The sequence below is a fragment of the Poeciliopsis prolifica genome, unplaced genomic scaffold (genome assembly GCF_027474105.1).
Source record: "Poeciliopsis prolifica strain line A6 unplaced genomic scaffold, Auburn_PproV2 SCAFFOLD061, whole genome shotgun sequence".
Taxonomy (NCBI): Eukaryota; Metazoa; Chordata; class Actinopteri; order Cyprinodontiformes; family Poeciliidae; genus Poeciliopsis; species Poeciliopsis prolifica.
In genome coordinates, this window is record NW_026562436.1 from 913,481 (window position 1) to 940,960 (window position 27,480).

Genomic DNA, 27,480 nt, shown 5'->3' on the forward strand with positions numbered 1-27,480 from the left:
TATCAGAGGTACAACTCATGTTGAGCAGTTGGTAAACAGTTTGAACATTTCCAGAGATTTTGATGTGGGGAAAGAACAGAATAACATATAATGTTACATTACGGAGCTACGGAGAAGAGTAAAGAATGGAGTCTACAGATAAGGTTTATTAATGTAAAGGAGAATATGCAGAATGATGGTGTGACAAAGGAAACTGTTATGGACAGGATGAGATGGAGAAAGATTCATTTTAAATTTAAAGCTCTGTCGATTTCATTGTTAATGTTTCATTTGTTGGTATTGTTGTGTTGTAGTCTTTGATGTAGATGTATTAGTCTTGTATTGACCATATTTTGACAAAATGTACTGCTTTATTGATATGTTGTGGTGGTTTCGTAACATATTGGTGGGTTTTCTTGTCACTGACATTTCATTGAGCCTACTTTGTGATGCGAACAACTGGATTTCGAGCCGCCACCAGCAGGGGCGCTGTTGTCTCCTTACATACCCATAAGCGGAGGAGTGAGAGGTGCATGAAATGGAGAAAAATGGCGGATCATGTGCAGGTAAGTAGAGGTTTCATGTTTTTGTTACCGACAGTTTGTTCTAGAGCGGGAAGATGAGGTTGAACCTTGATCCAGATGCGGTGGTGCAGGTACGGAACCGGTGTGCAGCGCCAGGGAATGCAGTGGGCGACGGAACGCGAGACTGTGGGCAGTAAAAGAAAGGATGAGGCAGCCTGTGTTGACTCGTGGCCTGCTGTCATTGCGTTAGCTTGTGTTAGCTGCTGGACGGAACGAAAACAGACACTGTGGTGGCGTGCAGTTCCAGTCTGTGGGGTTCCCAGTGTCTGTTTGAGCTGGTAGTTTACCACAACCGGCATGATAGCGTGCATTACTTGCGTGTTTTGGGGAAATAAACAGTAAAACACAAATGGCTGACTGTGTACCACTAGCTTTCAGGCTAACATGCAGGGGTTAAGTGTGAGTTGGCGCCAATATGATCCACATTAGAGGCATTTTTCCTGTCAGGAGCAGCGGACCGGTGAGACGCCGGACACTTTGCCGTTGGAATAAAGCGTTATTTTAGTTTCTGTTGTTAGCTGTCCGGACACTGATGCATGCTAAGCTAACACTAGCTGCAGCCAGACGTCAACTTCTCCCGCCCGAGCTCTTTGAAAACATAACCGAGTGTGTTGAAATATTTGTCAGTGAAAATGACTTTATATTCACGGGATGAGGGGAAAGGGAAGTTGTTGTCAAGGCACCGGGGAGGTTTTCCCCTGTGTGCTGTTGCCGGAGGGAGCTCAGCGGTGCGGTGTTGTGTTGTGTAGCCCGCTCTGTTGCTTCGGGTTCAGGTCCGGACACATGTGTAGGGAATCTCAGGCGGGACAGCGCTCAACTTTCCCATTCCCCGACTGATTGTCGTGAGAAAGATTTCATATTGTGAGTGGGATTTTCAGAGCAGCGTGATGTTTCCGCTTAGTGTGAGAGTGTTGTGGATAACCTACCGGACCTTAAATCCGAAGAAATACACACAGCAATGTTTTGCGTTTTATTTGAACGTGTGAGTGAGGCGAGCTGCATCGTGGATACTGAGTGTCACTGCATCCCAGCAAGCTTCACTCTGGAAGTTTATGGGATGCTGTCCTGCCAAAGAGGGACCTGGGCAGGAATATGAACTTTGATATAAACGGACATCAATGACGAAGCAGGAATTCTGCATATAAAAACTACATTTTGCTCAAAAGTGGCTTCAAACACCACGCAGACAATTAATGTTTGATTTTATGACTATTTATGATTTTTGGTCATTTGATGTTGGATGTGGCATGTAAAATAGTGTACTTTACAACTAAAATGAAAAACATAATATTGAATTTATCAATGAACAGTGGACAGATTACGAGCTTTTATGTAGTTTTAAAACGTGCCAGTCTCAAACTGACTAATTTTCCTACAGTTTGTGAGATTTTTTTTTAGCATCAGACCTGTACATACCCACCCCCACTTGTTGCTGTGCACTCCCCTCGAACCAGCAAAAACAAAGCTACTACTGTTTATATATGATTACAAATTTGCCTGTTTGGAAATTGCAGTTGCAAAAACCAGACAGGAGCCCAATTAACAAGCCCGTTGTACTTATTATATAAATTTCAGAATAATTAAAAAGTTATTTAAGAAAATTTGTGAAACATAAATTGCATTATAACTTCTGTAATAAATATATTTGCAGGAGTAGGCACAGCAAATATTTCCTCTATTAATTTTTAAAGAGTTTAATAAGGTTTACCCCCCATATGCACACAGTGAGTGAGCAATACGAGCAGTAATAATGGTGTGAAATCACGGAATGCTGAGGGTCCCTCCATGGAGTAGCGCCTACCTGCCCTGCTGTGCTCTGCCGCATTACCTCATGTGTAGGTGCATCAGTAGTTTGTCTGAATCTACACACCTTAACATCACCACACTGACCAACCCTGGACTGAGCTCTGTGTTGCACTTCTTTTACATTCAGTGGAGTTTGAGCCTCGATAGAAAACTTTTGGCTCTAAAGTAGGGCAAAAAAGTGAGAGAATGTTATGAAGGGTTGTTATGAAATTAATAATTTATCTGAAAAATATGATGATCTTCAGCTTTTGATTAAACCTGGTTTAGACCCAATTCTTGTTGCCAAGCAGAAATGACTTTAATAATGGGTGAGGAATCAAAAGACAAAATTTCATTAGAACGAAGATCCAACTTTCAAATAATTGTTATTGGCTAAAATGCAACAACAACATTCCTTTAGTCTACACTTCATGATTTGCAGCTAAAAAAAAGACTGAATGTCAATACAGTGCACAGCTGGTTACTTCTTATCCAGATATTAATCTGGATAGCAAAAGGTGCTTAAAAGAATTAAAACAAAAAACGGTTCCTACTCTTGTTAACGATTAATCGATTACTAAACTAGGTGACCATTATTTCAAAAACCAGTTCATCACAATGAATCTTATTAATTAGTTGTTTCAGGCCTAAATTGAAGTTTTATGATTTACCGCTGAAATATACAAATCAGGCAGCTTGCTGTAATTTGAAACGTCATCAGCTCAGGTCACATGTAATGCATGTGAAAGCTGGGTTGTTTATTTTTTGTCATGTTCATTAAGTGAAAACCCTGTTGCTCTGATTGTTATCTAGGATATCTATTATTATTATTAGTGTAATAATGGTTATCCTGACATTCTCCAAAACTAACTGATCTAATAGTTGGTCATGGGGGCAGTGAAGGGTGAAACAGTAAATTTGACATCTGTCATATATAGACAGATGTCTATCTTGCTCAGTCAGTTTTGCTTAGTGATGGTCAGCTGCGGTCAGATTATTGTCATGCTAAATTAGCATTGAAGGACTTCCACCAGTTGTTGATGTGGCAGCACTTTAAACCCAGGTCAGAAAAATAAACGGTTAAAAATGTTATTGACACACTAGAAAGAAGCAGCACTAGAAGCAGAAGTGAAGACATCCTGAACTTTGACATTCAGTTGAAAATCTGAAATATTTCTACTGGTCAGTGTTTGATTAAATTGTTTAATGCTGTGTTTCTACATGATCGTACTTTTGTGTAGAAACACAAAGTTATGATTATGATGCGTTTTTCTTTTCGGTTTGTATACACATTTAAGTTAGTTTGTTTTATCATGTACATTCCTTTCTAAGAAATCTCATCAACAGATCTAACCAGCTGGTACTACCATAAAATATCAGCTCATAATGAAAATGATGGGATGTTCTCAGCTGGTGGGAAATGGAGACAGGCTTGTCTCAGGAACTACTGCTCCAGTTGAAGTGGTAGTTCTATTTCAACTGAAATATGAAACGTTCAAAAATTGTTTTCAGCCAATGGTCCAGCCTTGGACTGCAGATGCTTATGCTGTGAAATCACAGTAAGCACAGTTAGGCTAGAGTAGAATTTAGCTGTTAAAGGAAAAAACCTGATTGTAATTCTAACCATATTCTAATTGGTTTGGATAATTTTTCCAAGCAGGATGGACATTGAAAAATGCTATTTAAAATGAGATCCACTGATCTAAAGCTCTTGTTCAGTTGAAAAAATGTTCATTTGAAGTAAAAAACGCTCAATTTAACTTCACTATTTTTATCTAAAACATATGAAACATGCTTTATTATTGACAGAGTGATAAACCTGCTTCTTACTGTTTTAGACCCTGAATACAAAGTTGGAAGTCCACTAAATCAGACAGGTTGGTAACCAGTTAATCAAACAAATCTGACCTTTCTGAAGCATCCTGCTAAATGTTTCTTCACTGGTCATCTAATAGCAGACAGAGGAGAGTGTTGCTCTGGTTGTTTCCTGCATGTAGTGAGGATGAAACACAGCAAGACCAGACTCTGAGACAGCTCCTTACAACCAATGCATCAACTCTAAACTCATCTTTGCTGCCACTGTTACTGGTGAATAATAATAATATAAAAAACTATCTAAAATAAATTAACTGGTCATTCTTAGCCTGGCAGGGGGAAACAAGTAAAGCCTGGCAGCCCACCAAGCTTAGTATACTCTAAAAGAAACCATGCTTGTTTTGCTCATTATAGCTTATAGACTTTTTAAGTCCAAGATTCAGGGTCTCAGAAAATTTGAATATTTGATAAGAGTATAACTTTAAAAAATGATTTAAAAAAAACAGATATGTAAGGCTTCTGAAAAGTATAATTTCCATCCAGTCCAGCTCCACTTCGTCTGCTTTCCATGGATAAATCCATCAAAGCTTTCTTCCTGGTTGGTAAACCCAATTGTCTAATTGAATATTAGGAAAAGAATATTTTCTAATATTCTTTTCCCCCCAACAAGCAGGACTGAAGCTTGAGTTAAGTATCATTTAGGTCTCTCGTAAAGTTGTGGTCTGTTTATATTGGGACTAATCAAGAGTCTACTGCTTAGCCATGAGACAGGAATAATATGTTATTAAGAAATTATGTATTTCAAGTTGGCCTGTCAAAACAAATTCTCCTTGAAGATAAACTGTCCAAGTAATTATTGTGGTCAACAGTGATACTGTTGTGAGTCTATTGTAAGTAATACATTGATAATGGCATAAAAATGTGACATCAACATCAGCTCAATTTTTTGTGTTTGTACATCCCTACAGTTATTTTTCTGTAGCTTAGAAAATTAACCTGTAACAACAATAGCTCACTTTTCAAGTTAACTGGACAAAAATTATAGAAAAATCTGAACTTATATTCAACTTAATAATAAAGAGCCAGACTCACAAAGACATTTATAAAAAAAAAAAATTATACTCCAGTTTTCAGTTTATATAGCTCTAGCTTTTGTGCTCATATGAACGACTGGATTTGGCTCCTTCATTCACAGAAACATATCTACCAGCTATGTACCGCCACTGTGCACTCCTCCAACCATTTGTTGCAACCAGGATAGTGTTAGATTTATTTTTCAGTTTGTTCGTAAAGCTACACTTACCTTAAGCATCAAGCAGCCTGCAGTGTTCAGTCTATCCACTCACTTGTATAAATACACCTGCCGCACTCTTGCCCACTGTTCGTTCTGAACCAGGTAGCAGCTCCAGGAAGAGAGAGGCTGCTGTACTCCATGCATCTCTTTAAGGATGCTTATTGGTCCCCCGAAAACGATGAAAATGGAGGTTATGCTGTTTACATGTAGCATTTGTGAACAACTTGTAGGCAGAAGTGAAAACGCTGTGCAGCGCAAATAGTCATCCAGCTGGAATACAGTGCACTAAATAATAGAACATAAGTTAATGAAGCTCAGAGGCAGATAATTTGCCTCAAGGAATTTTAATAATCGAGGTACACTATTCATTCGAGGAATTATTACAGCCTCAGCTGCTCGACACCCTCTAAAAGTGACTGCTTCCATTCATTATGCCTAAGGGCTTTGCTGGTGGATAATTAAAAAACGTTGAAGCTTCAATAAGTTGTTTAAATTTATGACTCTATGATTTCTCTTTTCAAACTCTAAAAAAATAGTTTTATCATCTCTAGGTATGCTGAAGATTTGTAAAATTTGTATAATTCTCTGCACCATGTAAAATATTGTTACTTTTAGTTCACTTGAACACAGCTACATCAAAACATCGGTCCCAGAGAAATGGTTGATCACAACATTGAATCGGTTCCTCGTCCGCCGCCTGAGAAATCCATGTGTAGTTTAAAACATGTATGTGGTAAGCCTGAGGCAAGTAAATGAGAACCGAAATAGTTGGATTTAGATCTGGAAAGGCAGCTCCATCTGTTGGCTGGCTCATGCTGACTTAGGAGAAGTACATCAGGACATGAACAATGTCCAAATATGAGCTGGATGGAAGCAACAGCTGCGCGGCTCAGTGTTAGAGCCCCGCAGCTCTAACACTGAGTGTTCTTCTGCTTCCACATTCAGAGCTGCTACAGAGCATACCGACGTGTTTCAACAGAAGGAACAAAATCCTCCAATCACAGATTTTTCATCAGGACAGCTCTGACCTTGTGTTTTGGTTTAGATATCCACCATATTTTTGATTTTCACCCATCCAGAAGCTGTTTTTCCCCTGTATATTGTAAGCCTGGTGGGCCACCAGGCTTTACTTGCCCCCCACCAGGCAAAGCATTGCTTATTTATGAATTTAATTTTTAAATGTTTGCATTTTTAAGACTTTATAGTTGGAGTTCAGGTATTAATCTTCCAATAACGTGTAATTATCAAGTGATATTTTCAAATTTCCTGATATTTAAACATTTTTTAGCTCAAAAACACGATGGACTGCTGGATGAATGACCGCCTGAGTGCCCCAACCAATGGACTTGTCAAGTTTTCTTGGAGAAACCCTGAGTTTTTCTTTTGCCTAAGGGTAAAAATTTATCTTTGTAAATATTTTCAACTATGTGTATTAGGGTTGTTATACAGTGAACCCTCATTTTTTGCGGGGGTTACGTTCCAAAAAGGAACCCGTGATCAGCGAAATCTGTGAAGTAGTAAGCTTTATTTAATTTTTTTTTTACAATTATTATACAATGAAATACTCCATAATACATTGAAACCAAAGAACAAAACCTTTTTACAGGCCCAAGCATTAGTTCAACAAATAAAAGTACTGTATAAACTTTTTTTTTTTTTTTTACAAATAACTTTTGTACTGTAAAATAATAATTTTAATCATCAATACGAACCGAAGGCTTCAAATTGCAGAGATCAGCACCGCCCCACCGCGACCCGAGTCATTGGGTTAGACAGGAGAAAATGAAAAATGATTATGAAAAATCCGTGAAGCGGCGAGACCGTGAAAAGTCAACTGCGTTATACCAAGAGTTCACTGTAATATCAAAATATCAAAGTTGATACCAATAAAAACACTCCATTTCACAGGGTTTCCCTCAGAAAACTAAGTGAGCCTGCTGGTAAGATGGTCCGTCTTGTTTTTGTGTTAAAAAATGTGAAAAGTTGACAGTAAATTTGAAAATATAGAAATGTGTGTTATTGGAAGACATTCTTGGCAATTCTTAAACATCTCTGTGAACATGCAAACAAGAAATGTCTCATTTAAATAAATATATAAATTTTGCACTCCAGTTAGATCATAATGGTCGGTGGGGTCATAAAGTAAGTTACATTTAAAGGTTGAAGAAATTAAAAGAAATAAGAAATTTCTTCACGTAACTAAATATTTTCTGGTTACAAATTCATTATGATGTTTTCTTGTGTTTTTCTGAATCCTACCATTTTGTTTTAGTAATGTCTACAGCTTGATGTCGTATTTTGATTTGTTGGTTGTCATTGTTTTTTGGGGGTTTTTTTTGCAAGGAATATGGTGATTGAATTAAAACCCATTAGTGATTTGCTGGTGAAGTGACTCCTTTACATAAGCATTATCAAGTTGCAGGCCCAAACTAAGAGCCAGGTGTGTGTTAGATCACCTGCTGAGCTAACTTATGTGATATATAAATGCAAATGGCACTCATTCTTTTTTCACAAAGATATATGTGCTCGGATCAGTGTCACTTCACTCTCAAACTCTGTGAGAATGTGTTCTTGCGTTATTATGCAATGACTATTATCTTACTTGAAAATGATTGTTTGTCGTGATAACTTCTGGGATAAATTATCGGCCAGCAAAATTTGTAATCTTGATAAATTTAGGCCTCATCACAGGGAGTGCTAAACAAATGGATTTTAGTCTTGATTTAAAAGGCTCTTGATTTATCTTTGCAGTTCTCATGTTGGTTTAACAACAGTATCTCAGAGTCTACTCTCAGTGTGAGGACTGTAGAACTGTCTTCCTGGTTTTAGTCAGAACTCCAGCAGCAGCGTTCTGGAACAGCTGCAGCTGGAGGTTCGATTTTTCAAGCACACCTGTGAGGAGCTGAGCTCAACCTTAATAATTAAATATATATTTAAAAAACTATTTCACTGATAAACTCTTTAGTTTCTTTAACAATGGTTATGGTGGAAGTTTTCTTTATCAAAGACTCAGACTGAATTGAACGTCTTGTTCCATCACTCATTGCCAGCCAACCGCTGCTGCTCTCTTAATAGGCATTTATATGGGGAGGTTTATCGGAAGTAATTAGGTTTGTTAGTACTCATCTCGTGCAGCAGATGGCACGTGTGCAGGCAGGGCTCCGTGTGCAGCTCTTATCTCAGGACTACAGAGTGAGCGTGCAAAATGCAACTCCTGCATACACCTGCTGAACTGCAGTGCTGCTGTAGCCAACAGAAGCTCTTCTGCTGCTGCAGTATAACCTGCCTGCTCCACCATTTTGAATTTATCAGTGACCGGCATCTCTGTGTCACCAGACATGACTCAGCACCTTAAAGGAACTTGATATACTTAATGTACAGGAGGCTGTCTCTTCCTCACAACAGGTGAAAAACAGACGTTCATGTTTTCGTCTGTCAGCTACAATGGTCCCACACTTAAGCTGTTTCCAGTGAAAAAGGGAATGTTGTCTTGCTTAAAAGTTAACTTTCAGTGGGATCTGTTTGTGATTACTGTGTGTTGTGTTTGTGCAGGGCCTTGCCCAGCTGGAGATCCTGTGTAAGCAGCTGTATGAGACCACCGACACCGCCGTGCGACACCAGGCAGAGAAAGCTCTGGTGGAGTTCACCAACAGCCCTGACTGTCTCAGTAAATGTCAGCTGTTGCTGGAGAGAGGCAGTGTAAGTCTGCAGGGGACTCTCTTCATTCACCACTAATCACCGTTTCTCTGATTGAACGTGCTGCAGTGTGACTTCAAAGAAAATAATCTAGAGGCTTATTATGTCTTTAAGAGGAAAAATAGAGATACAATTAGTGTGATCAGCAGGTGGCGGTACAGCCCTGATCCTGTCAATGACAAAGCCAAAATTACAAGGACCTGGGTTCCTGGACTGGAGCCAGTTTTGGTGGCCTGAAAAACTAATTGACTAGTGCAAACTTACAATATTCATAGGTAGTTCTGCACACCAGCAGGTATGAACTGATTCATAGGTTTAATACATCCTCTAGCCAATAACTCCATGTTACCCAAGCTGCTTGGACTGCTGGGACCTCTCAGCTTCTTTTGAGGCCAAAGAGATCCAGTAGGAGTCCTCCTTCAGCTTGACATCACCCTTCACCTCCTTTGTCTACCAGCAGGTCCAGGGGTGGGTAATCTAAGCGCCTAAGTACGAACAACAGTCAGACCTTGTCCCCTCCCCATTCATAGGCACAGGGAGGCTATCCAGTCATTCACTGGGGTGAATGACTGGATAGTTCAAGAAAGGGGTAAAACGGAGAGGCGCTGAATAGACCCCCTCCAGCTGAACTTCTCTCACCAGGGGAACTCCAAAGTGAAACAGTGTCCAACCCCTCTCAAGGATACCGGTTCCAGAGCCAGAGCCATCTGATATTCCACATCCCAAGATCTCTAACACTCACACAGGTGGTGAGCCCATGGGAAGTGGGGCCCATGTCTCTTTGGAGTGTGCCCGAACAGGCTCCATGGGTTGAAGCCCATTCGCTCACCAACATGCCCCACCTTCAGGCCTTGAAACATTGTTTCTGTTGATTTTACTCATCACAAGGGGTCTTTGGGCAGCACTTTCCCTATGTCCTCTCCTAGGATCTGTCTGCCACCAGTAGGGTGACCCTACTGGTGGCATGAAGCCCATGACAGGATATCTCCTGTCATGGAGATATCCTGCGGCACTCAAATCCCTTTGCCACAGTAAGGTGGCAGCCCAGGGATGGGGTTCTAGTTCATGCATCTTTCTTTTCTGTCCACATATTTTTTTTTACATTACATCCATAGCGAAAATAATACAAAATTTATTTTCGTACTTTTAATTTAAGCTACAAGCTAGCTAACATTATATCTCTGCTCTATTCCCAGTCTTCTTATTCTCAGCTACTTGCCGCCACTTGTTTATCGAAACTGGTGTCTCGGACCAGTAACCCACTACCCCTTGAGCAACGCATTGACATCCGTAAGTATATTTGTTCCTCTGGCAGCCATCTTTTTTTTCCAGCTCCTTTGTGCTCTGGACAAATCAAAGCAGTCTTCACATGACTGTTAAGTGGGATGTTGTTTTATGTAACACACAGGGAACTATGTGTTGAATTACCTGGCAACACGGCCGAAGTTAGCAGCATTTGTGACCCAGGCTCTGATCCAGCTGTATGCCCGGATCACCAAACTGGGCTGGTTCGACTGTCAGAAAGATGACTATGTCTTTCGAAACGTCATCGCTGATGTTACACGATTCCTGCAGGTGAGAATCTCAGGTCATGTGAGATGATTCCTTGTCAGAGTTCTGCGTTCAAAGAAACTGGTTTCTTTCAGATGCATTAAGAAGCTTGGAGTTCCTATGTGGGCTGGAAATGTCTAGGAAATTATGGTGTTTCTATGTTTCAGACTCTCTGTAATCTCTGTGTACATCTCTTTCCTTTTCTGTGTGTGTGTGTGTGTCTTCTTTTACAAATGTGTGCAAATCTTTGTCAATATTCTAAGTCAAGAAAGCACAATTTTGCATTTGCTGTGTTTCCATTAAATAAGAAATGAAATGAAAATCAAGCATGTTCTCATGACAAGTCATTGAAAATCATGGTAGCAACAGATGTAAACAGTTATGAGATATACAGTATTCATAATTCAGCCATGGGGCTTGTGCTCATCATCTATCGGCCAATCAGAGGAGACGTTGGTGTCTTATTGAGGCGTTGGAGCAACAAGCCCTGCCTACTTGGGAGGGCCTACATATGTGGCATTTTGGAAAAATTTTACAGTGCAGCGAAAAAAACAAACTACAAACCATGAAGACAACTACTATTTATTGTTTTCTTCACCATTTCCCAGTAATAACATTCAGTAATTATTATGTCACTCATGTGGTGCAAAAAGATGTTTTCATTGTGGTTTTACAAAACACATCTAGGTTAACCCACCTCATCCCAGCACAACTTATCAAAAATGTTTTTTTTTTGTTGTTTGTTTGTTTGTTTTGTTTTTTAAATTGCTGTGCTTTCATTAATTTACGTGATTCTATGGTTAATAGAAACAGGTTATCTCTGCAGGTTTGCAGTTGACAATAGTCACTCCCCTATTGCCAACTCGGTAACGGTTTTGCCATATTTAGATATATATTTCAGACAAAAAAAAAAAAGAAAAGAAAAACGTATCGGCCAAAAATGTAATTGGTCAGACTTTTTCAAGATTAGTGAGTGGCCAGAAAACTGCAGTCAGTACAGCCCTACTCTCTGTCTCACTGTATATTTGACTCGATCTCTTTCTCTATTTTCTATCTCTTTCTTTCCTTATTTTCCTTATTATCCATCCCTGTAGCCTCGAATTAGTCTGACAGTTTATCTGTTTTTGATGTGTGTGTGTAGGGGGGAATGTATTTAAAGCTCGAACTGACAGAGATCTAGCCCGTTCATTCATAATGAACTACTGTATTCATACCTGTAGATGGAATGTGAGGCTGAAGAACAACTGAAAATGGTCGTGAACTTGAGAATGATGCTGGACCTGCTGTTCAGTTCAAACCTAAACTTTGAAACTGTGTGTTTCCAGGACAGCGTGGAGCATTGCATCATAGGTGTCACCATCTTGTCCCAGCTGACAAACGAGATAAATCAGGTAAGTTTTCCTGTGAGTGTTTCAGTGTGAGATGCAGATATGTCACTGGAATGGTGGAAGCAAGAATCTGAGCTGCTTACGGTTTCAAAGCGTTCCAGTCTGGATTGGAGGCTCATCATGTGACTCACTCTAGTGCTTAAGCTATTCCCAGCTGTGTTAAAGATGGAAAATGTAAAGAGTTTCATTTTTGCTGCCAGGTGGAGACATAGAAAACCAAATGTTTGCTTTGATTTTTAAGAACAAAAGTCAAGCTGCTCACATTGAAGCAGTGTGTTGGTATGACTGGATGAGCCAGTTGAGATTATAAACTGGTCAGTGGCAGCAGATCTCTCCAACATGATTCAGTTTTACAATTTCCAGTTTTAAAAAGTTTTTTTTTTGCCTGTAGCCTGGACTCTGATTATGGTATAAACTGAGTCTTAAATCAATCAACCAATCAAGTTCATTGGCACAGCATATTTCAGGCAGTTTTTTAAATCATTAAATACAAAAGTATAGTCATAAAAAACAGAAAGCAGATAAACCATTGGCATTAACATGATGTCACCTCCCTGCTGTTCCTCAGCATCAGGAAGCCGAACCGCCCCTCATGTTTCTGTCTCCCTCAGGCCGACACCACGCATCCGCTGACCAAACATAGGAAGATCGCGTCATCGTTCAGAGACTCCTCACTCTTTGACATCTTCACACTTTCCTGCAACCTCCTCAAACAGGTCAGTCCCGAAGGTCACAGGGTCAGAGAACAAGTCCAACTCTCTCAAATGGGCAGTTAGGAAAATTTTGTTTTATTTTAAACAAAGTTTCACTGGGAAGTTGATTGGGGGAAAACGTCAAGATCTGATCTTCTAGTCAGAAACTACCATATCTAAGAGTTAAGTAAGCAGCTTGTACAGACTGCATGTCGTTAGGTTTTAATAGGTCAAAGCTATTCCACAATAACAGAACAATCCCTAGTTTATTTAGCTGGTCTGCTGTTTTCTCTTCCAAAAATAATTGCACCCATTTCATTACACTGTACAGATCCACGGCACCTCCTCCTGGTGTTAGTCTCCAGCTCAGGGGCATTTTCACCATTTTCACTTCTTTTCCTGTCCTCATCTTTGCGCTGTAGCCACGTCTGTAGTTCCTTCCTCCTTCCATTTTGTTGCTGCAGACAACATTTGTACTTAAACCACTGTATGTGAGATAGAGTTTCTATATAGTTAAAGGACAGGCAGTTTTATGTGAAATCGTAATGTTATGCATATAACTACTGTTCCCTGAAGGAGAGGAACGAGGTACAACACATAGAGTATGGGATATCAGGCTCCCACGTTGGGTCACGTGGGAGCCTGATATCCCATACTCTATGGTTGTACCGAGTGAATCGACTGAAAGGGAACAACCTTTGTGAGTCTTGCATCGTGTTATAATGTCGTTTTCTAATCAAAAGCATTCCTGAAATGTGGCATTGAGTCTTTTATACGTGTTTGAGAAATCCTTTAATCTCCCATGGCAACCATTCTGGGTCCCGAAACACATACCTCCCCCACTTAGTTCCTTCAGACTAGCCAGCAGCAATTAGCAAACACCTGGTGGAACTGCTCTGCTGCTGATCTCAACACACAGACTCTAAGAATAGTTGTAAATGGCATAATGCTGAGATGATGAAGGCAGGAGTCGAGACAGAAGACCAATTTCAAGGTGTTAATTTGCAAAGTAAATGTTCTTTTAAGTCATGTTTGATATACATATAAATAATAACAATTATAGAGGTAACATAGTTACTTGGTTGTGCTGTAAAATGAAAGATACATAACATAATTTGCATTTTTTATTTCCCTTCCTTAGATATTTACATTTAAAATGTTTTCATTGAGAGCAAAACAAAACCATAGTGAAATTCATTGTTTGTGTGCAGAAACAAGTTGAATAAAGTCGATTGTGATTTTGAACCATCTGAGCCAGCACAGGCAGGAAGTGACCAGTGGAGCTGCTTGCATGCAGGAAGTAATGGTGGCGTTTCTGTCGTCTCGTTTCCAGGCTTCAGGGAAGAACCTGAACCTGAATGATGAGTCCCAGCACGGCCTGCTGATGCAGCTCCTCAAGCTCAGCTACAATTGCCTCAACTTTGACTTTATAGGAACTTCCACAGACGAGTCATCAGATGACCTTTGCACTGTACAAATTCCAACATCATGGAGATCAGGTAACTTCGTGTTGAGCACAGGGTTGTTCAGAAGAAGGCCCTAAAAGGGGCATCTTCAAGTTAAAACTCCAACAATGCATTTCTTTTCAAATAAATTGAAGCTTTAATAAAAAAAATGGATCATAAATAGTTGACGTTGCAGTATTTTGAATCAAAGACTAATAACCTTCATTTTTTGACACTCAGCTTCAAAGTAGTACATAATTGGCTTGAGGAAAGAAAGGATATTTAGTTTTCAGATTGCAAATGAACATTTCCAAACAGTCAGATGCATTATTATTTAATAGTCACCAGTGTCCAGACCTGGATGTTCTCTATTAACTTTGTGTTTGATCTCTCCTGCAGCGTTTCTCGATTCCTCCACCCTGCAGTTGTTTTTCAATTTATATCATTCCCTCCCTCCGTCCCTTTCCCCGCTGGTAAGTGTGAGCTGAGCTGGAGGCGGAGCAATAAGGTTTCTGTTGGATTCTGAGCCGGTTGTGTTCCTGTCCAGGTGTTGTCCTGTTTAGTTCAGATCGCCTCTGTCAGGCGGTCTCTCTTCAACAATGCAGAGCGAGCAAAGTTCCTTTCCCATCTGGTAGACGGCGTAAAGAGGATATTAGCGAACCCACAGGTAAAGAAGTCACCTGACCCGATCGCTGCCACATTTGTCCAATCAGGTGCTGCTTTGTGATGCGTATTTTTTTTGTTGTTGTTGTTGTTTTTTTGTGCAACAGTGTCTGCCGGATCCCAACAACTACCATGAGTTTTGCCGCCTGCTGGCGAGACTGAAGAGTAACTACCAGCTGGGAGAACTGGTCAAAGTGGAGAACTACCCGGAGGTGATCCGTCTCATTGCCAACTTCACCGTAACCAGCCTGCAGGTGAGGCTGTCAGCTTCCACTCTGAGCAGTTTAAAATCACAGGAAGTCGTGGGTTCTAACAGCTGGTCTTTGGGTTCTGTGGGGTTGCAGCACTGGGAGTTTGCCCCCAACAGTGTCCACTACCTGCTGAGTCTGTGGCAGCGCCTGGCAGCGTCTGTCCCCTACGTCAAAGCCACCGAGCCCCACCTGCTGGAGACCTACACCCCAGAGGTGACAAAGGCCTACATCACGTCACGGCTGGAGTCGGTCCACGTCATCCTCAGGTAGGTTCTGCTGTTCTGCTGAGGCTGTCAGAACCACAGGTCACACTCTGCCCAGTGGTTGTCATGAGTCTACCCAACGTTTCTGGTTTCATCCCCCTGCAATGTTTACCGATGGACAAATGTCCATTTCTCAGATATTTTACCCTCTACTGTATGGCTGTATGTATGTATAAATACACACACCATAATACATAACCCAGACAACTCTGGTTTTCTGGGTTTCCCCTTCCAACCTTTATGGTAATGGTGGAGCTGTACTTCTTACCATGAACTTCCTGCTGTAGCTGCATGCATTCTATCCCTTCTACATCCGGTCCTCTTGTTTTCTCCACAGAGACGGCTTAGAGGACCCTCTGGATGACGCCGGGCTGGTGCAGCAGCAGTTGGACCAGCTGTCCACCATCGGCCGGTGTGAATACGAGAAGACGTGTGCTCTGCTGGTGCAGCTGTTTGACCAGGCGGCTCAGACCTACCAGGAGCTGCTGCAGTCCACCAACTCCAGCGCTGCAGACGTCACCGTGCAGGAGGGTACGGCCAGCCAAACGCTTTCAAACCCAGCCGTGTCAGGATGCGTCGACTAGTCTCATCTTTTGTCTTCTGTCTGCAGGTCGGTTGACATGGTTGGTCTATATAATCGGTGCAGTGATTGGAGGACGGGTGTCGTTTGCCAGTACGGATGAGCAGGATGCCATGGATGGAGAGCTGGTCTGCCGGTAGGAAGCGTCTCTGTTGAATTGTTAAGAACCATTGAAACAGGGAACTGACCTAACTTGACTGAGGTTCCGTCTCAGTCTTTCTGCTTTTAACACGCTATAGTTCCTGACCAGGTTTGGTTTGCATGTCAGGGTTCTGCAGCTGATGAACCTGACGGACTCCCGGCTGGCTCAGGCAGGCAACGAGAGGCTAGAGCTGGCCATGCTCAGCTTCTTCGAACAGTTCAGGAAGATCTACATCGGTGACCAGGTGCAGAAATCCTCAAAGGTGAGGTGCTGTACACGGCTGTGGAGTGGGCTGGATCACAGGAAGCCTGCGCTGTCCTGATGCACACTGACATTTGTTCTCCCTCTTTAAGGCACAAACTGCAAATTGTGAACTTCTCAGATAAGTGGTGGAAAGTAGAAACTGTGGTGTTGATGGTGTCTTTGTAGCAGTTGTGTCTGTAAAGAAAACATGGCAGTAAGCTGTCCATCTGTAGCCAGAAATCTGCTAGGCTGCAACCAGGAGAGGTTTTCTCTGAGAAGAAGAATGAAAGTGAAGTTTTAAAGGGGTAGTGTTATGTAAAATCATGTTTTGAAGTTATTCCCTTATCAAAAACATACCTGGAGTGTTGCCTTGATTCTTTCATACATGTTTGAAAAAAAAAATCCTTTAATCTCCATGGCAACCATTAAGCTGTGCAAAACATCTGGGAGATCTAGCTCCCCCAGGCACTAGACCCCCAGGGAATCCCCCTGGGGAACTGGATCTCTTTAGATCCTGTTCTCCTAAGAACTGTATCTCAGGAGATCCAGTTCAGAACTGCAGTTTCCAAGCTTCAGTGCTTTGATTTCCCAACTCAGCTCCTTCAGACTAGCCAGCAGCAATTAGCAAACACCTGGTGAACCTCCCCATCTGCTGAGCTCATTAGAGGAGCTACTTCTCAGAGCAATGCTGGTAAAATAGTTGATAGGTTAATAGAAGAGCCATGTTGTGATGACTTCCATTTCGCAACACGACTTTCAGAATGAGCAGGAGTTTTTAAAGAGACAGAGGCCAAATTTCAGTCTTAAATTACAGAGTAGAATTTCTTTTAAATCACATTTGAGAAAAAGCATTTTTATAACAACTGAAGGCGGCATAGTTACTTGGTTGTGTGGCCTGAAAACACATCATACTGCCCCTTTAAATCCCAAAGCAGAGCCAGAGATCTCTAGCTCTGCACATCTTGTTTTGACTTTAATTTGGCTCTTCATCCAACACAACCTTCTGAAAAGGTTGTCCCGCCTCAGAAACTCAGCTTTGAACATCATGAAATGTAATGATTAGTATTTCAGCTGCACACTGCAGGAGAAGCAGGTCACATGACTGATAGACAGGTATTCCCAGCACAGGATCTCTCTGACTAAATATCTTTTATTATTTACAACTAGAAAATAATCAATAGGGCTTATATGTGTGGATTACTTTTTGCAAAAAGAAAAGAGAAGTCTAATCTGATACTTCAGATCATACTGTCCCTGCAGTTTTTCTGATTTCATAAAAACATGCATTTAGGTAGATAAACTTCAGTGGGAATGCAGACTTTACAACAATAGACAGATTTCTGCTCTCAGTTGTGAGTTTTAGTTTTTGATTCATTTTTCAACTTTTTTTGTACAATCTAAATGACAACTGTTCATCCTAAAAAATATTGCACATTTAGGAGAATTCAGCCACATTTACCATGTATTGCATTCCATAAAGCTGTGAACAAAGACTAAAGACGACTGTAGGTCAGGGGTCAGTAGTGTGCAACCAGTGGCTCTTTGGATTTCCACAGCGGCTCCTAAGAAGTTTGTGTTAAAATAAGGACTTTGATTTCTTTGTATGTTGCCTCAGGAGAGAATCGTGTGGTCATCAGACATCCAGCACCTGTAGGGGATGAAATACGATGAGTTGTATGTCATTGAAACATATTTGTTTTCCAGCTTTATCGACGATTATCAGAAGTTCTGGGGCTGAACGATGAGACAATGGTACTCAGCGTCTTTATAGGGAAAATGTAAGAAGCCTCAGTCTGAGGAGTTTTATCTTTACACTACTTTGTGTCCCAGCTGTTTGGACTGGTTCATTTGACTGTCTGATTGTTTCTTCCAGCATTACAAACTTGAAGTACTGGGGCCAGTGTGAGCCGATCACGTCCAAAACACTCCAGCTGCTGAACGACCTCTCCTTAGGATATCCTTACAGAATGTGTGGAAGTGTGTGTCTCTGCGTTCTGACCGGGTGTCGGGTCTTTGAGAATCCTGACCTGGGATTAACCGGCAGAACCATTGAACATCCAGGATGGCAGAAGGACAGAATTAGGAGATCCAGTTTAGGCTGAATGGTGTTCTCTTCAGAGTTAGCCTTCATATGCTACACTGCTGCTGCAGAAATCTGTTCATGTTGGTTGAGCTGCTAATGTTGGTTGATCTACCATATTTCTGTGTAACCTCATCAGCGTGTTTATAACAGTCATGTAAATTAAAGCATAACGAGCCTCAGTTAGTCATCCTGGTTTTCATATGTGCTGTTTATAAGGAGAAGAGCTTCCAGCTGCTGTGTTTGTATCAGGATCCTGGAAGTCAATTTCTCCTTGACTTCCTGTTTGTGCACATACAGCAGCGTGAGGAAGCTGGTGAAGCTCAGCGCTGTCCAGTTCATGCTGAACAACCATACCGTGAGTATTTCCCTGGACCGGGTCCAGATCACACTTCCAGACTAGAATATATATCCACGCTTTACAGGCACACACACTAACATGGTGTATCGTGTTTGTACTGCAACAGAGTGAGCATTTCTCTTTCCTGGGTGTGAACAACCAGTCCAACCTAAGCGACATGCGCTGTCGGACCACCTTCTACACGGCGCTGGGTCGCCTGCTCATGGTTGATCTGGGTAAACACAAACATACACAGTCAAGTGTTGGCTTGTTAGCTTGTCTCTGCTGGTGGGAGTTTAATGGTGGGGTGTTTGTGTGTGCAGGTGAGGACGAGGACCAGTTTGAACAGTTTATGTTACCTCTGACTGCTGCGTTTGAGGCTGTGGCTCAGATGCTGAGTACGAACACATTCAACGAGCAGGAAGCCAAGGTGAGGTGAACACACACACTTCCTCTGGTTCTGATTCTGCCCTAGCATCCTAACAGTTCCCTCACCGTCTCTTCTAGAGGACTTTGGTGGGTTTGGTGCGAGACCTCCGAGGCATCGCGTTTGCATTCAACGCCAAGACAAGTTTTATGATGCTGTTTGACTGGATGTATCCTTCCTTCCTCTCTCCGTCCCGTGGTCCACCTGCTGTCTCTCTTCTCGCTGTAACTGACCTAGCTGAAGTGTCCTTAACCAGCTATGCAGATACCCAACGTACATGCCCATCCTGCAGCGGGCCATCGAGCTGTGGTACCACGACCCGGCCTGCACCACTCCTGTCCTCAAGCTAATGGCGGAGCTCGTTCACAACAGGTACACACTTCCTGTCATGCTGAGTGGACTAGGACTCTGGAGTTGCTATCATGAACCCATTGGTTCCACCACACTGATTCCAGTTCTAAACTGGTATCAGTAGCTCCATTTCCATTACAAATGTGTGCAAGACTTAATCAGTATTCTGCTAATGTAAAAAATAACAGTTTCCATTAAATAAGAAATGGGACTCAAATCACAGGTGAATAAATTTGTTCATGTGGTAAGTCATTAAGTTATTCTACTACCACTTCCTGTTGTGGTTTCCACCTGTTGTGACATCAGACTGATGATTATGTGACTTATGATGTGAAAAAAGTGTTTATGTTGCAGTTTTTTAAATAGACCAACTTCACATTTATTATGAAATATACAGAGAGACTGAAGCTGTCGCTCCACACTAAGCAAATGCTCTGCAGAAATCAAAGATTAACCATGAATTTTATTTGCCAAAGTTGAGAGGCTCACAAGCCGTCCTGTGACTGAACCACCTGAACTCCACTCTAACAGGCCTGCAATAAATTTTAAAAAATTAGAGGAATAATCTGCAGATCAATACCTAATCCAATATCAATGATATGCCCAAACATAAAAAATACAAAAAAATATATTCAATCTCAACTATTCAACTATAAAACCTTAGCAGAAATTATAAATCAGTTAAGCTCCTCTTCATGCTGTCTTCATGTCATACCAATAACTTTCCTGAAGAAAGTTCTGCCTGTCATCACACTGGATCTGATCTGAACAGAAACCTCATCACTCTCATCAGGGGTTTTCCCCCAGGCTTTAAAAACAAGTCATCAAACCACTGAAAAAACCCCCAACAACCTGGACAAATCACTACAGCAGAACTACAGGCCGATCTCCAACCGTCCATTCATCAGTAAAATGATTGGAAATGCAGTTTCAACAGTTAAATTGTTTCTTAGCGATAACCAACCGCTTTGATATGTTTCAGTCTGGTTTCCAGGCTCACTCACACAGTACTGGGATTGCCCTTGTCATAGTGATCCATAACATCCATATAAATACAGACTGCTGTTTCTGTTGGACCTCAGTGTTGACCTTGACTTATTATTGAAACGACTCTAGAGTCGGGTCAGACTCTCCGGTCCAGAACTCAGCCGGTTCCAATCTTCACATTGAAGTGGATAGAAGTCACATGTTGCTGAAACAAGTGGAAAATGTAGTTTCTATTGCCATCCAGCAGATGGAGCTGCAATATCGGCTGATTAATAATGAGGAAAGCAAAGAATGATGTCATCTCCTGGACGAATGAACACATAAACAGCCATCCTGACAATGTCTCCATGAAACATAAACAATTCTAAATGTCCTGAATTTACTTTATTCCATTTTATTCACTTTTAACACACCACTGTGATGTTTAACCTTTTAAAGTCCATACTGAGCACAAGTATTGTGCTAGTTTTATTTTTAGAAATGTTACAGGTTCAAAATTGATCATCTTTACACTGTTAAAAGTGATATATGCCACCATGGCTGTTCATATCGGCAGGAAACAATTAGAAATAAGTTACATTTATAAATATTATTGGGCTCCTTAATTATTTAATTATGCTACTTATTACTAAATTAAATATTTAGTAATACGTGATTTAAATACTGACATATTTAAGTCAATAAGGAATCTAATAATGGTGACCCAAAGAATCTAAATTGAATTGATCTGTGAGGGTCGCAGCAATAGTTTCTACTTCCTGCTGCGTGTGACGCCAGACAATCAGTCATTTTGTTTTCTCTGCAGATCGCAGCGGCTTCAGTTTGACGTATCGTCACCAAATGGGATCCTGCTGTTCAGGGAAACCAGCAAGATGATCACCACATACGGTATTTGGACTGGAATGCAGCCTGAAGTGTGATTGAAGCTAACAGTAGCTAATGGTAGCTAACAGCAGCCGGTTTGTCCCCCAGGGAACCGGATCCTGACGCTGGGCGAGGTTCCTAAGGACCAGGTGTACGGCGTCAAGCTGAAGGGTGTCAGCGTGTGCTTCGCCATGCTCAAGGCCGTGCTCAGCGGAAACTACGTCAACTTCGGGGTCTTCCGTCTCTATGGCGACGATGCTCTGGACAACGCCTTGCAAACCTTCATCAAACTACTGCTCTCCATCCCTCACAGTGACTTACTAGTATGTTGTTTTTTTCCTGTGGTCAGACAGGATGCCTCTAAGGGCCTCAACGTGAAGCCACTGCTTTGTTTCTATGGGATGCTCTCAGTTGATGCTCGCTTCCTAAACAGTCTGAATTAGTTTGATCATTTCTTTTCTGATGATTCATATTTTTTGAAGGGTCATTTTATTTATGGCTTTTTTGGATATTTAAAATATCTTCCAGTTCTAGTGTTATATGTTCTTTACAAAATTACAGTTTATTGGTGTTTGATAGGACGAACTTGAATTATCACACCATTTTCAATAAATTACTTAAAAATGGTCTCAAAACAACAATATTATCGTTTAGCACAGTAATTAGTAGGACATTTTATTGTCCAGTAAAATGTATTATTGGGACCGGTGTGTCTACAGGGCCTTAAAAAGTCTTAAATTATGTTCTTGTTTTTTTTCTGAGTTGAGCTTAAACAGATTAATGACAGCTCTGAAACTTTGTGGTGGCAGGACTCTTGCATCTCACACGTCATCATTTTCCTGGTGGGATTTTTGGTCAAAGTTTTTGTCGCCTTTGTTCTCTGACTCCAGGCAGCTAAGGCTACCGCTAACTACCTGCTAACAGACCCTTGCTAGCTAACATTTCTGTGTCTGTCTTGGGTCCAGTTGGATGGACGACATTTATTTTTGCCACTGGCCCACTTCTGTTGCTAACCCATAAGATACTAGGTGCTTTCAATGGCATAACAGTGTTAAGCTAAGCTGGGAGCCATCCATAGCCAAAAAACAATATTTATAGGATTTTTTGAGTCAAGTTTTATTCAAGGTGTCAGTTAAAAAGGTTTTAAAAGTCCTAGGTTTACCTGCAGATGCTCTGATGAAAGTTATTGCATGTTAATATTTGTAGTTCAGAAGGACTGAGACTTGTGGAGGAAACCAGCAGGTGGATGTAGATAACCTGATCAGTGTCCAGCAGTGAAAGCAGGAAGTGTGTGTGTGTGTGTGTGTGTGTTGTCTGTCTCTGCAGGATTACCCGAAGCTCAGTCAGTCCTTCTACTCCCTGCTGGAGGTTCTGACTCAGGACCACATGAACTTCATCGCCAGTTTAGAACCGCACGTCGTCATGTACATCCTGTCGTCGATATCAGAAGGCCTCACGGCACTGGGTGAGGCCCGGCGGCGGTCCGGTCTGACCGGGACGATGGTCCGATCTGGGTTTTCACCCATCTCTGTCTCTCTCTCTCTGTGTTCTCAGATACGATGGTGTGCACCGGCTGCTGCTCCAGTTTGGACCACATAGTCACCTACCTGTTCAAGCAGCTGTCACGCTCCACCAAGAAGAGGCCTGCTCCCATGGCGACAGATGACCGCTTCCTGCATATCATGCAGCAGCACCCGGAGATGATCCAGCAGGTCAGACCAACCAGCTTGCAGCTTCCCGTGGTGGCGCGCTGCGTCCGCTCAGACCGACCGTCTCTGTGTCGTCCTGCAGATGCTGTCCACCGTGTTGAACATCATCATCTTCGAGGACTGCAGGAATCAGTGGTCCATGTCCAGGCCACTGCTGGGCCTTATCCTGCTCAATGAGAAGGTGAGCTCCTCTCTCTACTCTCACATGCTCCTGTCTTTAGGAAGACTGTTTCAACGGGTGTGTGTGTTTGTATGTCCTGCAGTATTTCGCTGACCTGAGGAACAGCATCGTCAGCAGCCAACCTCCTGAGAAGCAGCAGGCCATGCACTTATGCTTTGAGAACTTGATGGAGGGAATAGAGCGAAACCTCCTAACAAAGAATCGAGACAGGTGGGTCGGGTTTCAGGTTGTCTGTCTGTCTGTCTTCCTGAGGGCCGGGTCCCTTATAGTGGTATGTGTTGGTTAAACTACAAATCCCACAATAACTGCAGGTGAGATGTGACCCTGTTTACGGCCATATTGCCTGACTACAGCAGAGTAGTCAGTCACGTTGAAGTTTAAATGCTTTAAAGGGCAGTACTGCTTGAAATGAACTTTTCTTCACTTTCCATCATTTCATGATGTTATTCGCTCATCAAACACTACCTGAAATGTTGTCTTAATTATTCCATGCATGTTTGAGAGAACCTTTAATCTCCATAGCAACCATTCAAATGAGCAACACTCCTGGGTGGACCTAGTGCCGCCTTCGAGATGTAGCTCCTCCAAGCTTTCCCTATTCAGTTCCTTCAGACTAGCCAGCAGCAATTAGCAAACACCTGTTGGAACTACACATCTGCTGAGCTCAGCTCCTTCTCACAGCAATGCTGGTAAAAACGTTGTGAAAGGGTTAATAAAGGAGCCATGTTGTGATGAGTTGCTGAGGGTGGAGTCTCAGAAAGAGCAGGAGTTTTTAAACAGACAAAGGCCTTTTTTACAGAGAATTCAAGTCTGTACATATCAAAATAAAATTTCATTTTAGTCATCTTTGATGTATAAAGTATTTTCATAACAACTGACTGAAGTTAATGTAGTTACTTGACTGCTATAACATGGCAGCACGTGACTGGAAAAACACATAGCACCGCCCCTTTAAGTGGGCCCAGTATATTCTGGTACTGATAGAACCTCTCAGCATAGTCCACATGTCCCTCTGTTGTCCTTTTGCAGAATGTGTTTTTACAGTCGTACTCTTGTAAAACCGTCTGAATCTTTGATCTGTGATGGTTGAAGATTAAAACTGTGTGTGTGTGCGCGTGTGTGTGTGTGCAGGTTCACACAGAACCTGTCCGTGTTCAGGAGGGAAGTCAATGACAGCATGAAGAACTCGACGTACGGCGTCAACAGCAACGACATGATGAGCTGACATTCCACACGGCAGAGCCTCACCCAGCCGCAGAGCGGGCGCCCCCCCCTGACCCCCACCCTGCATCCTCCTCCCCCCGCCTCCCCCAGCCTCCTCCCTGGGCCGGGATGCCTAAGGGAACATCTGCGCACCCCGACACCACATTGGCTAAACTTTCCCGCCTTCTTTTTGATATAAGCATATATAAATATATACAGATCTATTTTAAAGCCAGTCCGTGTTGGTCTGACTCACCTGGTGGAGGGGTGGGGAGGGGGGGTTGCATGTCTTGGCACGTCTTGGCACTCTAAATCACTGACAGAGGAAGGCGAGAGTGCTGCGGCTGAGAAACGGAGGAAACGGGACCGCAGAGGACGAACACCGGTAACCGTAGTAACCTGCTTCTGCCTGCCTTGTATAGAAAACACACAAAACAAACCAAGTGTAAATTTTTTTTTGGTAACATTTTGAACAATGTTTATAATGATCGAATTTAAACCAGATGATGAGTTGAGGATTGAACCCACGTGTGATTGAGCTTTTTACAGTGCAGTGAGTTAGTGCAAACTGTCCGTCTGCGTGGGGGGCGAGGGGGGGGAGGAATGGGGGGGGCATGGGAGGGCAGAGGTACACACACTAACAGAAAGGGAGTCAGAGCACCATGCTGTACATTTTTCTCAGTCTCTGCTTGAAGTGATGTAAATAGTTGTGCAGCAGCAGGGAGGCAGCTCTTAAAGGAACATTCTGCTGTTTTTATTCAGTCCAATCTTTCAACATGGCTCCCAAACATTCGCCAGCAGGAGGAAGCAGAGAAATCTCCTGCGTGGGTTTGCTGCTCCTCGGTTCTTCTTAGTTTTGGAACGTGACACTAACTGACTTCTGGCTTTCCCCACACACAAATATTAATACGCAGCCAATGTTCTGGCTGGGTTTCACCAAATCTCTTCCATCAGTGAGAGGTAATCAAATGTCAAGTGGTTCTGATGTGATCCCACTCTGACACTTCTCTGTTTGCTCCAAGGGTTTCAGTCATGCTAGCTTTTCATTCGTTTTGATAATAAGAATTAAAACAGTCTAAGAGTTATTCATTTAACAGAGACCAAACACGGAAGTTATCTGTAATCTAAAACAAAACAATCAATAAAACCTAAAGAATTCTGAGTGAGCATTCACCTCACTCCGCCTCTCATAAGATCAGAGGCTGACCATTCCTCTGCTGTAGTTTTAAACATTATGGACTTTTCTGGAGGAGTTAAAGAAGCATTTGAGCATCATTCCTCACTGCTGCTTTGCTTTCCAGCTGCAGTGAAACATCTGCTCAGTGTTTCTTTCTTCCCTCAGTCTTCTACCACCAATCAGCACTAAATTGCTCTGCAGTGTTTCTGCTGTCCTGCCTGAACGCCGTAGAGTCGGGAGTCTTGAGTGTCGCAGCTGATCAGAAAGAAAACCCAAACAGAAAACAACAACCTCTCCCCAGCAGATTTTTCCTTTAAAGCCTGACGGTCCAGCAGGCGTCACACACACGCCTGCTGCTTGACGATGTGTAAGCAACATGATTGCAGCTCCGTTTCCCCCTCTGGCAGGCTCGGTGCAGTATCCACCATTTTGTTTACACTCTGGATTCCTCGGACCCCCGTTTGGGTCCTGCAGTGAAGTCCTTTTGGTGTGTGTGTGTTTGTGCGTGAGTGTGTGTGGAGTGGTGTGGCTCTCTGTTGCCTGGTGTGTGTGTTGTTACTTGGTGAACTTGCGGTAGAGCTCAAATGGCCAAGGTGTGTATGTGTGTGTGTGTGTGTGTGTGTGGGTGTGTGTGCGTGCGTGCGTGAAGACAGACTCTGAATAATCAGAAGGGGAAGCCAGCGTGGAGACATGGAGACCAGCTCAGCCTGAACAACCTCAGTAGAAGTCGGGACAGTGTAAAGGCGTCTCTTAGCAACGTGTGTTACTCTGTACGATGTTGCTGCTAACTGTTTGTGACAACTAGCTCATCTCTAACCATGTCAGCACTCACGGATGTTCCTAAGTTTGGTTTGTGTCCCTGATTTGAATGTGTTGGGTCCATAGAGTGAATAGCTGTTTGAGTTGTTTGGATGTCTGCTACATATAGTGTAAGCATTGTGACTGCAAATAAACCTCATTGATTTTTACAACACTGCTGACTGTGGGTTTGTTCCTCTGGATCTTCACTCTGATCCGCAGCCACTTCAGAAGTGGGACATTTTTCTTTCCTCAAAACCAAAGTTTTCCCCCAGAAACTTGCTGCGCCCTGCGGCTGGTTGGAAGGGCAGTCATTCCTCCAGGGGCCCGTCGGGTTTCTGAGTATAAAATTTTCAATCTGACAGAAAAATTAGAAAATATCACTTGATAATCATGTGTTATTGAAAGATTAACACCTGAACACTAACTATGAAGTCTTAGAAATGCAAACATTTTATATTTTTTTTAAATAAGCAATGCTTAGCCTGGTGGAGGTACAAGTAAAACCTGGCTTATAATACAATGAGGGAAACCCTGCAACACCATTAGGTCCAGGTCTGGGATACACTGGGTTCTGGCAGTCTGGGTCTGCCAGAACCCACAATGCTGTATAGTTCATACTAAATTTGAAACATCAACTTTCAGATGTTTTTTTTTTTTTTCAGCTGTTGATTCCTTCCATCTTTTTCTTGTCAGAAATGTGCAAACTATGCTACTTGGCTGGCAGCTAATTATGATTGAAAAACAGAATTCATCTTATGATTAAAAGAATTAAAACTTTATTAGACAAAAAAGGAGTACATTTTTATCCTTGAATTTTTTTCTTCTTCTCTCCCAACTTTCTGAGGACCCTCAGGGGACCATGGCCCCCGCTTTGAAAAACACTTCTAAAGTGCAGCACCAAGTTGGAAACACTTTGGTTGTTTAACAAAAATAAATAAATCTGTAGCTAGCTAAATCACAGCTGGAGCAACTGATCAAATTTAGTTACC

General features: G+C 42.1%; 1 protein-coding gene across 1 annotated transcript; it reads left to right on the forward strand.

Moving 5' to 3' along the window:
• The first annotated feature begins 454 nt into the window (after positions 1-454).
• Positions 455-26,663, forward strand: xpo7 (exportin 7). The gene is made up of 28 exons (XM_055060681.1): positions 455-545; positions 9,010-9,156; positions 10,350-10,443; positions 10,562-10,728; positions 12,030-12,095; positions 12,704-12,808; positions 14,118-14,283; positions 14,629-14,702; positions 14,777-14,896; positions 15,000-15,146; positions 15,237-15,409; positions 15,744-15,937; positions 16,017-16,122; positions 16,255-16,390; positions 18,076-18,149; positions 18,245-18,325; positions 18,746-18,809; positions 18,919-19,027; positions 19,115-19,221; positions 19,299-19,387; positions 19,483-19,590; positions 21,362-21,444; positions 21,529-21,743; positions 22,747-22,885; positions 22,975-23,132; positions 23,212-23,310; positions 23,393-23,520; positions 24,442-26,663. The coding sequence occupies exons 1-28, from the start codon at positions 513-515 to the stop codon at positions 24,533-24,535; spliced, it is 3,276 nt and encodes a 1,091-aa protein (XP_054916656.1). The 5' UTR covers positions 455-512; the 3' UTR covers positions 24,536-26,663.
• The last annotated feature ends 817 nt before the right edge of the window (positions 26,664-27,480 follow it).